Source organism: Euwallacea fornicatus, chromosome 27 (genome assembly GCF_040115645.1).
Source record: "Euwallacea fornicatus isolate EFF26 chromosome 27, ASM4011564v1, whole genome shotgun sequence".
Lineage (NCBI taxonomy): Eukaryota > Metazoa > Arthropoda > Insecta > Coleoptera > Curculionidae > Euwallacea > Euwallacea fornicatus.
The window spans coordinates 2,580,186-2,597,618 of record NC_089567.1 but is presented as its reverse complement, the minus strand read 5'-3'; the positions used below and the strand labels follow the sequence as shown (position 1 = coordinate 2,597,618).

At 36.6% G+C, this 17,433-nt stretch overlaps 1 protein-coding gene across 14 annotated transcripts in view; it reads left to right on the top strand.

Moving 5' to 3' along the window:
- Window positions 1-17,433, top strand: part of rg (rugose) — a 677,097-nt gene that overhangs the window by 336,456 nt on the left and 323,208 nt on the right. For all 14 annotated transcript variants that reach the window (XM_066297050.1, XM_066297056.1, XM_066297048.1 and 11 more), the window contains exon 3: window positions 15,122-15,248. In XM_066297050.1, coding sequence (XP_066153147.1) covers window positions 15,122-15,248 — 127 coding nt within the window. The remainder of the gene's footprint in view (window positions 1-15,121; window positions 15,249-17,433) is intronic.

Here is a 17,433-nt window from a genome sequence, read left to right as displayed (position 1 = left end):
GAAATATGCTTTAAAAGTAATTTTTCTCGCGTGTTGTCAGGGATAAATAAAAATAAGACATTTTTATTTTTTTACGTTTTTGGTTTAGACGTATAAAAAAGAAATAACCTAAAGAAACCACTAATTGGCCTCCGATTTATTCTGGTATTAATACTACATTAGAGCGGTTTCAGTTGTGTTCGATCGTTTAAAATGCAGATTAATAAGTGCATTGCAGTGGAAGCCCATAATTTTGTTTACATTGATTTTAAGGCGATTTCATGAAAATTTTCATAAGTCGTAAGCGAAAGGAAAATTAAATGTCGTTGATTACACCGCCACATATCATGAATCGAAGCAAATGTTCCAGGCAAATTCCACCTATTTTTCGCAGTAGAACTCGAATCTACCATAAAAAATGGGGGGGACCATTTAAGAATGCAAAGTTATCTCTCATACCCCCCCCCCTTCAAAGACAGAGAGAGGGACAATAATTTTAGCATCAATTTATACTGCGTAACAGAAAAATAAACAACCCACAAAAATGGTTTTATTTAAATAATTTTTTAAATGCATATTTGTATATGGGAACACAAAAACGATAAAATTTTGAGCTATATTTATCAATGTATTTAGGAATTTTAAGTTTCTTTTACTGTGCAAATTCCAATAAAATGTCAACAATTTGACTGCAAAATATCATTTATTGGTGTATAGTGTGCTTAGAAAGTGCTTTGGAATCAATCAAATATGCCTAAACACAAAATGCTGCTAAATTTTTATCAATTGAGCGAGTTGGAGAGAGGTCGAATAGTGGGTTAACGAGAGGCTGGTTGGTTATATAGGAGAATCGCTACCTGATTGAACCGTAGTATCAATGATATCTTCTCAGGCATGGTTCTAAGTAGTGCAAAGAGGCAGAAGGAGAGATACTCGGCGATCCCGAAGAATTACAGAACACCAAGGTTCCTGCCTTCGAATTATGGACCTAAAAAATAGGTTGGTCTCGTCGAAGACGCTTGGGGATCAATGGTTTCCTACTGTAGAATGCCCATTGGGATTCGAATCATTAATCACCGGATAAGAAGTTTTGGACTGATTTTCTACTGTCTCCATCTTGTGTTGTCCCTCACCTTAAATCATCAGCCAAATTGACTGCAGTAGTGCAGAGAACGGCTACATTGGAATCTGAAATGGGATAATATCGCGTCTATTGTCAAATCCAGATTCTATTTAGGTGTGCATGATGGTCGGGCAAGAGTAAAAAGAAAACGGGGTGAAAAAGGGGATCCTCAGTTAACAATGTAGAGGCATGTCCATTGGACTGTTGGGGCAATAATTTGGGGTGATAGTGCATATGCTAGCAGGTGACGTTTACTTTTCATTAGTGGTAGTATGACAGCCCAACGGTACATCCAAGAAGTTCTGGAACCTCACCCCGTGCCTTATCGCCCAACCTTTTTTTAATCCAGTTTTTCAGCAAGACAATTCACGACCACATGTTGCTACAGTGACTTTGGACTCCTTTCAACAAAATGCAATCAATTTGCTACCTTGGGTACCTCGATCTCTAGATCTCTCACCGATTGAACATGTATGAGATATTGTAGGTAGAAGGGTACATAATTTACCCCACAAACCCTAGCAGCGCTGCGTCATGCAGTCCAGTTAGGAAAGGAGAGATTCTCCAAAGGACATTAAGCACCTCATTAGATCCATGTCTAGATATGTGCAGGAATATATAAGACACTACGGAGGGCCGAAAAATTATTTATTTTTTTTGGTTTTTAACAATTAAATTTCTCCCATTTTTTTAATGAAATTCTTGTTTTAAGGTAAGAAACATGTGTACCAAAAATTATTTAAATAAAACCGTTTTTGCGGGATGTTCTCTTTTCTATATTACGTAGTATATTTCGCCTGTGGAAAAATTAAATTTTTATAATAGAAATTTTTTAAATAGAGCGCTTAGTAATCGAGATATTTCCATATCTCAAGTTTCATGTTGTTACACCCTGTATATTGCCTGTGTGTTTTTACAAATTATCTTTTACTCCGAGGTGTCTCGAAGCCACCGCATGTAAGCCTTTGGTGGAATCATGGTAACTCCGATCATCGGATCATGGTAAAAGATGGTAATGCAAAACATCCATATTATGAGGCCAAATTAATATGCAGTGAACAAAATTTCAATGTGGAAAAGACATGGATAAAAAATATTTTGCGAAAACAATTATTTTAACAATTTTATAGTTCTTACTGGAATTTTATGGCTCCTACATTCACTACTGGTGTGGGTGGTTATTCTCAAAAAAGAAAAAAGACAAAATGTAGGTTTTAACAAGGTCCAGACAATTCCTCGGTATTTAGAACCAACATGCTGTGGTCGTCAATGTAAAAAAAAGAGATACAAGAACACTGAATACCCCCCAGTTGGCATATTAGGCACCTGAAGCAAGTAATAAAAGCAAGTGTGGCTAACTTAAGTAAATGCAGTGTGATCTTCGTTAGGGATAAGTTAATCAGTTGTCCGAAGATCCAATGTCCAACTCCTGTTAATTTTACTAGTAAGGAAGTAGTAGTAGAAACTCTATATTATTAAGAAAGAGCTGCCGGCCTCATTAGCCTTTCTTCCCGTGATATAATGTTTTACCTTTCTTCTTTGCAATTCAGTCAAATACCAGGTCTGTAAATATGAAACCGGAATCTTTTAATAAAAAGTATAACTCAGCTGCGCAATAATTATAAAAAATATTTCATTCGAAATATTTCCCATCGTTCCATATACATTTTTCCCATCTCTCTGGCAATTTGTGGATGCCACGCCAAAAGAACTGTCGTTCTTTTGAGGCAAACCGTTCATCGAGCCATTTTTGAACTGTTTCGTAAGAGGTGAAGTGGTGTTCTGCAAGAGCGTGTCCCATCGATGCAAATAAGTGATAATCGGATGGTGCTAAGTCGGGTGAATAAGCCGCATGCGATGGTACTTTCCAATGAAACGTCCCCATCGTTTCCTTCACCAGTTTTGCAGTGTGTGATGGTGCATTATCATGAAGCAATATCACCTTGTGTTGCCGTTCTTGATATTCTGGTCGTCTTTCACGCAAAGCTCGATGCAAGTCCATCATTTGTTGTCGGTAACGTTCAGTATTAACTGTTTCTCCAGGTTTCAGCAGCTCATAATAAATTACGCCTTTTTGATCCCACCAAACACAGAGCATTGTTTTCCGTCCGTATCGATTTGGTCTTGCTGACGATGCTGATGGTTCGCCTGGAGTTACCCATGATTTTTTACCTTTGGCATTCTCAAAATAAATCCATTTTTCGTCATCAGTCACGATTCGACGAAGAAATGATTTTCTGTTATACCTGGTAAGCAACAATTGGCAAGTGGTTTTTCAATTTTCTTGCTGTCTTTCATCGAGTTCATGTGGAACCCATTTTCCTATCTTCTGAATTTTTCCCGTAGCTTTCAACTGAATGGAAATGGCTTCTCGTGTCACATTTAATTGGTTCGCTAATTGTTGTTGCGTTTGAGTATCGCCCTCATCTAACAAAGCTTGCAACTCGCCGTCTTCAAACTTTTTCGGTGGTTTTCCACGCTCTTCGTTATTGAGGTCAAAATTGCCACTTTTGAATTTTTTAAACTGCTCATAGCACTGTGATTTTCCAAGGGCATGTTCACCGTAAGCTTCAACAAGCATGCGATGTGAATCTGCAGCCGTTTTTTTCAAGTGTTAACAGAAAATCAATGCTGTTCGCAAATCGTAATTTGCAGGCACAAAATTCGACATGCTCAAAGCTATTGCAAACTGTACTGCAGTATTGAACCTGTATTGTTATCATTTGAAAATCATTCTCAGATGTAAATAAGAGATGTAGTACCCTAATAACACGATAAGGTAGTACCTATATTGACCACTAGGGATATTTGGAGGCAAATTCCGGTTTCGTATTTACAGACCTGGTATACCAAGACGGTATTTTCCATAGAAATGGGAAAATTGACCATTGTTCTGCTTCGATATCACTATTTTTTCCGGAAACTAATTTTCTGTTTGGTGAAATTTCCAGGATTTTATTGAGCCTAAATAGTGTAAAATAAAAAAAACGAATTAAATAACATTTATTTGACATTTAATCTTGGTATATCTCTCGTTTAGCTATTGTTGGCAACGGTTTCCTCATACTTCCTTGCGGACTTCACGCTTTCAGAAATTTAGTTTCAGATATTATATTTTAGTTACGATTGAACGACGAATGCTCCGGAACACGGACATCGGATCGCTTTTGAGAAATAACGAGCATTTCTAATCGGGAGTTTTGTGATATCCGAAGGCTAAGATCGACGTTATACACAAAGTGTGATCATTAAAGAGAAACCTCGCGTGGGTGTTGAAATCTCAGAGACACGTCTTGAACAAATTAGTTGTTGTTATCCATTTTGTCACATTAAATCATCCTGCGATAATTTGTTAGTTTGTTTTATCATCACCACTTAATCCACAATTTCCTAACAATCGATTCCAGCGCGTTGTTTCCTTATAAAGAAGAATAAAACATTCCTTTCGAAATGATTAATAATAAATGCGCGCCCTAAATGCGAATACCGTTTGTAAGGGATTTTAAAGAGAAATAGGCATATGAGAAACCTCGACATTAAAATTTACGAAAGTACGTATCAGCAACTCCACCTAAGGCTGTGTCTAGGAATTCCTTTTCAGAGAATGATGAATTGGATTTATTCAGTCAGGCATATTACGTATTTCTAACTTGAAATCTTTCCTTGTTCTTAAGTGGGTCTATGCACAGACGTTTTGTAGAATACCTACCTACTTCCAGATTTATACATACCCCGGAGATAAAATGTGAACTTTCTGAGCAGTGAATCTCGCAGACGAAATAATACGTTTATTATTAGTTTCTTCGATTCTTTATTGAAGATGCGATGAGCTCTAACGTTCCCGAACTGTCGAAATACATGATATGTGGTACTCAAAGAGATCTAAAAATTATGCCGGGGCCGACGATTTTTTCCGGGAACGGTCGCCGAGTTTCAGTTGTTGCGTGAATACCCGAAATTATTGGGTTGTTCGATAATTAATGTCGTATTTTTTTTGTTTTTTCAAAGTGAATATACCTATATTATTAGGAGTTGGAATTAATTCGTAGCGTTTTTTTTTTAAGAAAAAAATTTATTGATTTTAAATGAAAATAAAAAAATACATTAACTAAAGTATTGCCCATCGCTTTCTACTACTTTTGACCATCTTTCGGGCAGGGCACGAATACCGCGTCGGAAGAACGCGTTGTCTTTAGATGGAATCCATGAATCGACCCATTTTTGACAATCTTTGTAAGAAGTGAACTTCTGCTCAGACAGACTATGAGCCATCGAACGAAACAAATAATAATCAGATGGAGCAACATCTGGGGAATACGGCGGGTGGGGCAGGATTTCCCATTTAAGTCTTTCCAGGTATGTTCGTACCGGTTTTGCGACGTGCGGACGAGCATTGTCGTGCAGCAAAATGACTTTGTCGTGTCTTTTGGAGTATTCCGGCCGTTTTTCTTTCAAGACACGGCTCAGTGGTAGTCGGTAGCGGTCTCCAGTTATGGTTTCATTCGATTTCAACAGTTCATAATAAATCACACCCCTCTGATCCCACCAAATACAAAGCAGAAGCTTAGACCCATGGATATTCGGCTTTGCCACTGATGTTGCCCGGGCTTAACCGATGACTTTCTGCGCTTCGGATTGTCGTAACGGATCCATTTTTCATCACCAGGGACACTCCGATGCAAAAAACCTTTTCTTTTTTCCCGTTGAAGCAGCAGTTCACACGTCAAAAAACGCCTCTCAATGTCCCTTGGTTTCAATTCATATGGAACCCAATGTCCTTCCTTTTGGATCATACCCAAAGTTTTAAGACGTTTTCCTACCGTTTACAAGTTAACTCCCAATGATGTAGACAATTCTTGAAGTGTTTGACATGGGTCTTCGTTGAGCAACGCCCCCAACGCATTGTCTTCAAATTTTTTTGGCTGACCAGGTCGCTCCTTGTCAACCAAGTCGAAATCACCAGCTTTACAACGTGCAAACCACTTCCGACGCGTTTGTTCAGCTAGAGCATGTTTATCATATACTTCCACTAAAATACGATGAGCTTCAGCAGCACTTTTGTTGATATTAAAGTAATGAAGTAAAATTCCCCGCAAAAACTCTTTATTCGGCACAAATTGTGACATATTCAATAAATTATAAAATATCGTTATTTATTATTCAAAAAGTGGATATGCAAAGCAAATGACCTCTAATGACCGCTGTTTCACGATAAGTATATTATTGTAGATAACAACGAAATACTGTACTGTCTATGCCATCTCTTGTAAAACGCTACGAATTAATTCCAACTCCTAATAATAATAAATATGAATCACTAATGTAGTGGCCATCTTGGTGGACGACCTTTCGGCAAGTTGGAAAACTGCGCGTTCGAAAAAGCCTTGATTTTTAGAAGTAAAAAATTGATTTGACTCATCTTTAACGGTTTGATCAGAATCGAAACTTTTACCATTCAAATGATTTTGAAGAGAACGAAACAAATAATAATCTGATGGCGCCAAGTCAGGGCTGTATGGTGGATGAGGTATCAGTTCCCAATTTAGTTCCAATAATTTTTGACGCGTTATTAAAGACGTATGGGGTCTAGCGTTATCATGATTGTAGGGTTACGTAACTAACCCTCCGCTTTAGTTTCGTACCTATTCATTCTGTAAATATGCGTTAAGTTTAAGTTCGATAAGGGTTAGACAGTAGGCATTACTTTTAAGATAGAAATACCCCCTGAGGCACGGCACTGGTAGGCATTTTCTAGAACATGAGAATTTCCCATGCCATGCCTTGTCGATGTTGGAAATCCCCGCAATAAACCTGGTCGGCATTGGAGCTGCATACAGTGAACTTTGTCGGCGCTGGAATTGCCCGCAATAGACCTTGTCGGTCCCACAGCTGCAGTTCCAATTCCCGGTTAAGACGCCACGGTTTGATGCGGCAAATGGTGCAGATGGCACCCTAGCCAAGGTACGCCCATGGTTTATCACCATGGGTGTTGGTACTTAAGAATGAACAAGGCATGGAGGGCTCTCTTTTCTCACCCTTGTTTGATGGGATACGGTCGGTCATTGTAACGCAGTTGTCGTGTCCGCGCTCATCAAATTCATAAGTCACTCTAACACTCTCTATATATTTCGTATTAATAAACGTAATCTTGTATACCTTCTCTCTTACCTGTGATTTCATTCAAAAGATATACACAATATCATATATCTAAAGTAGTATCAAAACCCGATGCTACATGATGGAACGATTGCGATTGGCGAGCTCAGGAGGTTTTCTTTTGAATTATTCGTTCAATTCCGATACCTGACGACAGTAAACATTCGAATTAATAGTTTGGTTTCTCGGAAGCAGTTCCAAATAAAGAATACCTTGGTAATCCCACCACACAGATAGCAAAATCTTCTTTTGATGAATATTGGCTTTGGATGTCGATTGCGCAGGTTTATCTAGTTTGATCCATGATCGTTTTCGGACTACGTTATCGTAGACAATCCATTTTTCATCACCCGTTATGACTATTCTTAGAAGTGGGTCGTTTTGGTTAGGATTCAGCAAAGAATCTCGTATGTTAATGCGATGGATGAGGTGAATTTTCTTCAATTCGTGAGGAACCCAAACGTCCAATTTGCTAACGTACCCAAGCTGTTTTAAATGCAGAGAAACGGTTTAATTCGATATGTTCATCTTTTCTGCCATCTCCCGAGTTGTCATACTCCGATTAGCTTCGATTAAGGCCTTTATTTGATCGTTATCAATGGCGATTGGGCGTCCAGTGTGTGGTGCATCTTGGACGTTAAAATTTCCGGAACGAAAGCGAGAAAACCAACGCTGGCGCTGGCGTTCGGTAAGGCAAGTCTCACCATAAACTTCACACAATTTCTTCTGAGCTTGTACTGCATTTTTGCCCTTTCGAAAGTGAAATAATAGAATATGTCGATGATGCTCACTTCGATCGTCTATCTTGAACTTAAATTTTAAACAACTTCTTGTTTACTGATCACGTTCAATTTTCGATCGAAAAAAGTCTAAAACATAACCTTTAAAATGGCGTACAAGCGACGAGATCACTATTACTTGATATGTATAAGTTAAGCCATCTATGAGAATAAAACGACATTAATTATCAACAACCCAATATTTATTTCAAATAACAACCTTTGTTATTATTAATGTTTTCAATTCTACGGCGATTATGTAGTTCAGTACATTTTTTGTGAGCCTCGTCTTATGGTCATTTTAGAGATAACATTACTTAAAATTGCATTATGTCCAACTGGAACGTTTCTTTACATCATAAGCGCTCGACACAGTACTCTTCAGATCATGCATTTAGAGTGGAGAACTTGCTTCTCAGCGAGACTCCATTAATTCTTCTTTTGAGATAGACTCCCTACGGGTACTCTAATAGCATACAACTGACGTATTCTCTTATTCTTTTGCTGATTTAAACATACATGTATTTCATGAAAAGTGTGCCCCATCACCGGAAAACCTCCCAATATGCTGATAAGAAATTTTAATATTTTCCCATGTTCCAAAGGCTTAAGAATGAAGGAAGTTTATTGTTTTTGAATATATCAAAGCGTATGATTGTGTACCTAACCAATAAATTCTGGCTTAGAATTTTATTGGCTAAAATACGATCGGCCTTTTTAATACTCGAGAATTATCTCTTCTAAGCCGATTTTGTACGGTAGAGTTTACCCTAACGTACTCTAGTCAATAAAACAATGCCTGTCTTATCATTCTGATGCACCAAATGGTGCAAAATATCTTCAGTTGTTCACGGAAGCCAAACTTTGCTTTAAATAAATTAAAGGGCAGCAGTCAGTGGTTTTGAATACATCCTGGAAGAGCAATTTATGTTGTGAAAGAGTAATTAAATGCCTTCTTTCTACTAACGCTGAAATAAATCTAGCTCTGTCAAAGCGAAGAGCAGGGCCGTATTGTTGTCCTTTGGTCATAGTGGGTATGTAGCACGCTTCCTGGACTCTTCATGGTTGGCCGAATGGGTCTGTGAAGTTGGGAAAGTGGTTCTAATGTCGTTAACATCTGCCAAAAATCCATTCTCTTCTACGCAGAGATATATTTTAATGCATTGAAAAAAGATGACAAAAAAGGAAGAAATATTAACTTTTCACACTTACACACACTTAGGCATAACATCAAAGTTCATGTATAACTGTCTGCAACTGCTTATATTTTTACTTTCAAAGGTTATATGCTACGATAAACAGGACACATAGTGGCAAAGAAATTCCACAAAGCCTTAAAAACTTCACTGTAATTTACGTACATTTAACATTTGTAATTAAAGTTGAGGTAACTTTATGCATCATATACAGCAGTGTAAAGATCCTTTAACTATTAGTACAGATGGATGTGTATCACTAAAATTGCCTCTATGCCTGGCTTAATCACAAAAACCGCTGTGGCAAATTACTCTCAATTTTTCCCCAAAAAATAAATTTTTGTTGTTGGATGTTTTTATAATGTTGATACCTGAGGGTAGAAAAAGCCATTAGGCAAACAACCTCGTTATATTAAAGTTTTAAGGAGGCCTTGTCGGTACTTAGAGCTTCCAAGTCCTAATGTCCTTTGCATATGTATTTATGTAAATGTGCGTCAACGCGAAACGTAACAATATATAACATCCTGGAGCCACTGAAATTATTCGTTATTTTTACATTAAGGAAATATGCCGCACCATTCGTTTCCTTCATGGCCAAATTGTGCTTCTCGTTCATTGTAGGGTAAAGAAAAATGAAATGTTCTCTCGCAGCGAACCGGTTAATAATAAATACGTCCTAATTACAAATTCCTTGCGTTAGTCGAAGTTTAAAGAGATACACGAGGAACTTCGATATTAAAGTTTAACGAAGAAGGCAACTCTACTGCAAACAGCTTCTACAAATTCCCCTTCGATAAAGTAATGAATTAAATTTCTGTAAAGAAACATATATTCTGCAACATTTTTATTATGTAAGTGCGCTGAAGGTTTTCAGACCTTCCCCTGAGAAAATCGATAATCTGTAATAAATATATATATTTTTTTTAATGTATCGATACAGACAGCAGGAAAGCAAGGAATAGTATTTCCTGCACCCGAAAATGGTTTATTCCATGTTCGTTACAGAACTCGCTTGAAAATAAGCAAAAACGTATCATGGAGTTGCGTAGAGTCGCAACAGCAATTTTTGCAATTCTCTTGCACCAATAGTTATCGAAAAGAGGCTCAATTAATTAATGTGGAAAAAACTTCGAAACTTTTTTGTTGACTTCGCTTAGCCTACCTGTTTCGGGAAACTTTTTTATACAGGGTGATGTAAAAAATATACAACAACAATACATTTTTCAGTTTCAGAGATATCAATTTATTAGGAGTTGGAATTAATTCGTAGCGTTTTACAAGAGATGGCATAGATAGTACAGTATTTCGTTGTTATCTACAATAATATACTTATCGTGAAACAGCGGTCATTAGAGGTCATTTGCTTTGTATATCCACTTTTTGAACAATAAATAACGACATTTTATAATTTATTGAATATGTCACAATTTGTGCCGAATAAAGGGTTTTTGCGGCGAATTTTACTTCATTACTTTAATATCAACAAAAGTGCTGCTGAAGCTCATCGTATTTTAGTGGAAGTATATGATAAACATGCTCTAGCTGAACAAACGCGTCGGAAGTGGTTTGCACGTTGTAAAGCTGGTGATTTCGACTTGGTTAACAAGGAGCGACCTGGTCAGCCAAAAAAATTTAAAGACAACGCTTTGGAGGCATTGCTCAACGAAGACCCATGTCAAACACTTCAAGAATTGTCTACATCATTGGGAGTTAACTTGTAAACGGTAGGAAAACGTCTTAAAACTTTGGGTATGATCCAAAAGGAAGGACATTGGGTTCCATATGAATTGAAACCAAGGGACATTGAGAGGCGTTTTTTGACGTGCGAACTGCTGCTTTAACGGCATGCTTTAAAACATCAACGGATATAGAGTCCAACGTCAAACGCCCCCCCCCCTCATGTTCCAAGATCTTAAACAGTCTACTAGAGCATTCTGAGGTACATACGTCCATCTGGTATCAGATACATATCGAAAACGCCAGCATGGTCAAAAACCTACCAATCATTGACGACTCGTTACATCTAAGCAACAAACAAAACACACCTCACTCTAAAATTAAATCATCGTTCTAACAGAAGCTGGATGTGATCATGCCAGGCACTATCATGTATACGGACACTTCAAAGAATGAAGAAGCAGTGGGTTGTGCAATTGTGAACTCACAAAAAAGTATACAGCAGACCTTCATTTTGACAAAGTATGCCAGCAACCATACGGGAGAATTATATGCAATCCTACAGGCTCTGAAGACCATAAATGGCGCAAATCAGAAAATTGCTCTTTGCACTGATTCTCTAGCAGCTCTAGAATCTATAAGAGATCTTTATAGCAGGAATCCGTTGGTAGAGGAAATACAAGATACGTGCCACAGCCTCATCACTAAAAATAACACAGTGCATCTAATAGGGATCCCATCCCACATAGGTATCTCCGGTAACGAGAAAGCGGACACAACAGCAAATCCAAATCAACCATAAAAGAATATTCAATTGCCTCATGATCTCATATCCTACTACAAACGGAGAATGGGCGGAAAGTAGCAAAACATGTGGGTTCAGGCAAATACAAAACTAGGGCAAATTGAAATTACAATTAGAAAAACGCAAATTTTCACAGATAATAGCAGAGATCAAACTCTAATGAGAAAACTGCGAATTATCAGAATAACGCACAGATATTTGTTGGAGAGAGAAGGACCACCACAGTGTAACCCTGTGGGGTAATACTCACCTGCAGACATTTTCTGGTAGAATGTCCCCAGTACCATAGTTACCGGGAAAAACACAGCATTGGTCCTGACTTAAATGAGAACCTTACAATGCCAGAGAAAAGCAAGGATGTTGTAAACTTTCTGAAAGATGTGGGTCTGGTCGGACTAATATGGTACGGTCCTGCTGCAGGACACTTCATGGGGAGTGTTTGTACTAAGTAACTATTATATATCTATGTAATTGCATTAAGTGCCAATAACCTCGCTGTTGAGGCACTGAAATTTAAATTAAAAAAAAAATAATAAAAAAATAATCTAAGTTTTAAGTTAATTTTTCAGAACTTATCAAATTTTCTGTCAGTGAAATTCCTTTAAAGCGATTTTTCAAATTTTCCAACGATATGGAGAGTATCCTGTTAAAAAAAAAACATAACTTTCCATTAGAAGCAAAAAGCTGTTATCGATAGAAAAATGTTGAGCGAATCACTAAATTGTAACCTGAAATATTAACATTTGAACCTTAGCTCTATTTTCTGTTCTAGCCACGCTACGGTCGAAAGATTTTCCCATAACGTTCTGTATATCGAAAAGAGTCGAGTTCCCCTGAAACAACCACTTTATAAAGTTTCACTTGAAAATCGTGTTAGAGAATGATCTGCTGACGTTTTCCCTAGATTCCATAAATGGTTCGATAAGGCGTCACCGTGTATATAGCCAGATCACAGTTCTTATTACAGGTTGCAAGTGGGCAATTTTGGACATTGCAATAAGAGTTATAATAGCTCTCCAAAACTAAGAGTTTCTAGTTATCATATAAAACGTCATGTCGTGTCGCAATGACCCGAGATGTTTTATGTGAATTATACTTTTTATATCTTGCCGGTACATTGACACAGATATGAGAAATTCGACATTAATCATCAATGCTTGTGTACTTGTTATAAAATACGCATCTGCTCTTTGGCAACTGTCATTTTAACAGTACTACTACTATTATTCGAATGGTCACCGTGTTTTTTCATGAATCGGTGATCCTAGGCGTTAATTCACACCCGGCTGGCAGACACAGAAGTTCTCTGAATCGCCAAAGTAACTTAAGAGGTTGAACTTGCGCAGAGAAACTGCAATTGTTGCAGCTTAGAGGATCGATATTCGGGCATTGATATTTAATTTAAATAAGGTGAAAATAATAGAATTCTTTCACCCGAGACCATAAGCAATGTGACTGCCACATCACTTGCAGCTCGGCTTGCAACCTGATCGCTCTGCACAAATTCAATATTGGACATTAAATATTTCCAATTAATTTCGTAGTTTCAAAATCATTTTCGGAACATGTTGCATCAAAAGCCACTACCGCTCCTAATTTGCTGCATATTCACCTGAATCTCAAGACTGGTTCAAGTACACAATATAGCAATATACGGGAATCCTGAATGTTTCAAAGAGACGTGCCTAGAATTCGATATCCCAACGTCGTAATAACTGCGTTGTGCGACAGACATGCGGCGAATGGATATAATAATTGAACTAATTTAAAATGTAGATGAGTACCAGGCTTCGACAATGGAAAACAACTGTGAGAATTGGCTTTTACGTTGAAAGACCTGGCTCGTTAAGTTCGAGATGTGGTTATGCTTACAGTTCCCAGGCAGGGGCGTAATAGGATTTATTATAATAGGAAAAGGATTTCTAAAAACACAATCAGGGAGGTCTGGAAACAGGCTGCAAGACAATCTCCAACGCAATTTAACACTGACGCGTGGCAGAGCTCGAGGAAAATCAACGTAGCAGGGGAACATTTTAAACTCATCCATGCGAGACTCCCGCCGGAAACGTATCCGTCGCCTTCGGTATGCTGGTAAACCCGCAACAGACAAGAGAACTGGAAATAAACGAAAATCAGTGAGACCCAGGCGTCGGGACTAAATGGAAAAACGTCGGAAATGTGAGAATGCGTCACCGAGAGTCCTGGGGGCACAGTCTTCTACGCCACGAATAATTCAATATACGGGGTGGTTGATAGAGCGATAGAAAGTTTTCGATGGGAGATAGACGAGCTCATGTTGAACCCATATTACCATATTTATCCGCATACAATCTCACCCTTTTTGAAATATGGGGGGGGGGGGGGTAAGTAGATTGAGGCAAGTCAATGCATTAGAAATGGACAGTCTCATTTTGAAAATCAAGTTAATTAATATTACTATTATGTAAGTTAGAACTAGCGCTATAAGTTTTAAAAAAATTAATACTTGTTTAAATTTATTTTCCCTATTTTGTGTTTAGTTTTCTGAACAATAATTTTTTCATAATGCCATATAGCATTTGCACGAGTTTACAATACAGAAGTTTTCAAGACTATTTGAATTTCTTAAGGTAGCGCCACGTTGTAACAAATTTTCTTTAAAATTCACTGTGAATTGGGATCAAAGTATTTTAACACATTAATTCGTCTGCATTATTGTCTGTAATCATAATTTTAATGAATTTTTGTTTTACTTTGTCAATATGCATATTAATAATTTTTTTTTATTTTCCGAAATTGCAAAGTGCATATTTACTACTAAAAAATGGACTTAATTGTATCAATTCAATTTTGTCGCAATAAATATCTAAGAAGGCTGATATTTCAAAAACGATGAGTCTTTGTATAAGAGTAAATATTATTTTACGAATTCAAAATGACCCCATCTAATTCTCATTGAAAATTTTGTATCGCTCTACCAAACACTCTAGATATCTAGATCTGATAAATCGCCATATTCTTCACAAATATATTTTTTAATAAACATTTGTCAAATGCTTTTAAGATCCTTAATAATTAGGCTTTCAATTGTAGGGAGATAAAAATTATTTACGTCACAAGTCTGGAAGGCCATTATTGTAGTAACAGTAGTTTAAGGAAAATACAATCGTTTGAAAAAATGCAGACTAAAAATGATTAATTTATCAAATTGCAGCTTAATGTTCCGTTGTCTAACACCCGAAACTACCTTCTCTATAAATTCGTAGAATTCAGTTCCAGGCTCACAATATTAGTATTACAATTTCATATTGCATTTATTAATGCCGTAAATAGCTGCGAATATTTTATATAGTGTTAAGTCTCTTGAAGTGAAAAATTACTCGAAATAAATAGTTTTATTTCGCACTAACTTTCCACTTTGTTTTAGGCCGAAATTTGGAGCGTGTTCATAGCCATCCTAAGGAAGAGCGTGCGGAACCTTCAAGCTTGCACTGACGTCGGCCTTATAGAGCACGTCCTCAAGAGACTTAGATATGCAGATAGTGTAGTCGCAGGTAATAAAGTTACATTCTCCCTTTAGCATTATACCTGATATTCCATAGTACCTTTACAATCTTCATTTAAGTCTTACTTTTCTCTACTGATTTATGTGCTTGTAGTATAGTTCCATATATTAAAATGCAAGTAAGTAAATAGTTCTAGCTGTGACCCATTAGAAGAGTGCATATGTCTTTAGGTGCCTTAAAAATAACGCAAATTTTTAAACTATTTTGAATACAAAAGTTCTTCAATAAATTTTCGATATCCGCCGTGGTCCAATAGCGTGTAAGTACCTGATATTTCTCTTATTATAGATATTGCAAAAATGTTTAATATAAGAGTTGAAGGAGAACTATACCGACTGTTTAAAAAAAGTGGCATCCTTGTGGTTATATATGATACTTTCAATAATCATCTTAAGTGTCATTTCTTTTTTTGAAAAATTACTATGAAAGTGTTCGCTACAAGGTTAAACGAGGTACGAGTTTGGAGAACTCTTACATTCTTTTATGTGCAACAAAACTACGTTTAAGATGGATTGTTTCCTTAAATAGGCAAAGCAATTCGTTGTTCATTGAAATTATTCTCGACGATGGTGTCAGTAGATTTTAAATTTAACATTTTAGATTTTCAGTATCGTTATCGGATTATTTTTTAAAGAACGAGCCTAATATTTGAGAGTTTTGAGGAACTTCGTTTCTCATTACAAATAGGATTACAACCCAAGAACTAATCCCCAGAAGAAATAAAAAGTTTGCCCATATATGACAAATCGACATTTCTTTGGTAAAAGTCTATCCGAACGGTATTTTAGCGTTTTTATTTTCTAAACTGGAAAAGTCGGCTATAATGGTCTGCCATTAGTCAAATTAAAACAGTCGCCTTTTGGGGCCGAGAAGAGAGACAGTTATTTTTTTTTAACACGGCGAGACGCGAAATTGTTCTTAGAAATGTAGCACGGGTTGCCGCTTTTCATTTACTGGAATGCACAGGTAATGATGCTTTCAGAGACTTTTTCTCAGTTAAAATGAGTAGTAAAATTTCTTTATAAGATTCAACAATTCTATTTTCTCGTCATTAGGTTAAGTGTTATAATAATCAGAAATTAGACTTTACTCTTTGTTTATAATAAGAGGTTGATATTTTTTAAATTTGTGCTTGGACTCAATATATTCACAAATTTACAATTATATATCATTCTCTCTCTACAAAATGTTTCATAACAAAAGAGATATTATACCTGATTATCCAAAATTAGAGAGGATACTTTTCACTGATTGTCTGCAGCTAAAAATTAGGCAAAAATTCATATAAACATAGGTCCGGAAATTTTCTGTTTTCACATCACACAAGTGACATTTTTTTAACCACATTAATAGTTTACGTTAGATCGGATTAGTAAAAGTCGATAACTATGATCTGTGACCGAAAATTTACAGGGTTTTGTTTTTTCTAGGCTAATGCTCCCTTGTACCGTTGCCTCAATTTTTTTCCCACCATCTGTCACTATTTGTAGTTGTTTAAAATATATCTTAGAATATACATAATATGCGCATAAGAGCTTAATGCACTTCTTGTTGTCATTTGATTATCTATATATGGACATAATTAATTGTAACAAAATGAGGATAATTCTTTTGCAAATAACTGAAAATCGTGACAGATACGGAAACAATTCTATTGAAAAAAATTTCAAAATGAAATATTAAATTGAGGGTTTTTTTATTTGAAATAAACGATCAATAATGTACCAGCGAAATTTATGACGCAGTTAAATCGAGGTGTTTGTGGGAGGGGGGAGGGGGGGGGGATTTAGCTTGAAAAACACAACATCTCATAGAGTTGGCATTCTTAAGGAGTTAAAAATAAGTCGTTTTCCAAATTTGGGCTAAATATTTCATCAATTCTAGGAGAAATAAAAAAGATTAAAAAAAAGAAAATATTGACAACCTGTATGAATCTTTTGCCGTAGTTTTTATTTCAGAATTCTTGTGCTAATGTGGTGTGTACCATCAAGAAAAGAAATGATTTCTATGACTAATTAAGACTCATGACAAAAGAAGAACATGAATATGAAAAATAATGATAGAAGAATAATGTATTATGATATAAGATTCATTAAGCTGTCGGAACATCCATGTTCTCGTCACATCACATCGCTGCTTGTTTTCTAACGAACGTGCCTGTCAATGAAACTGA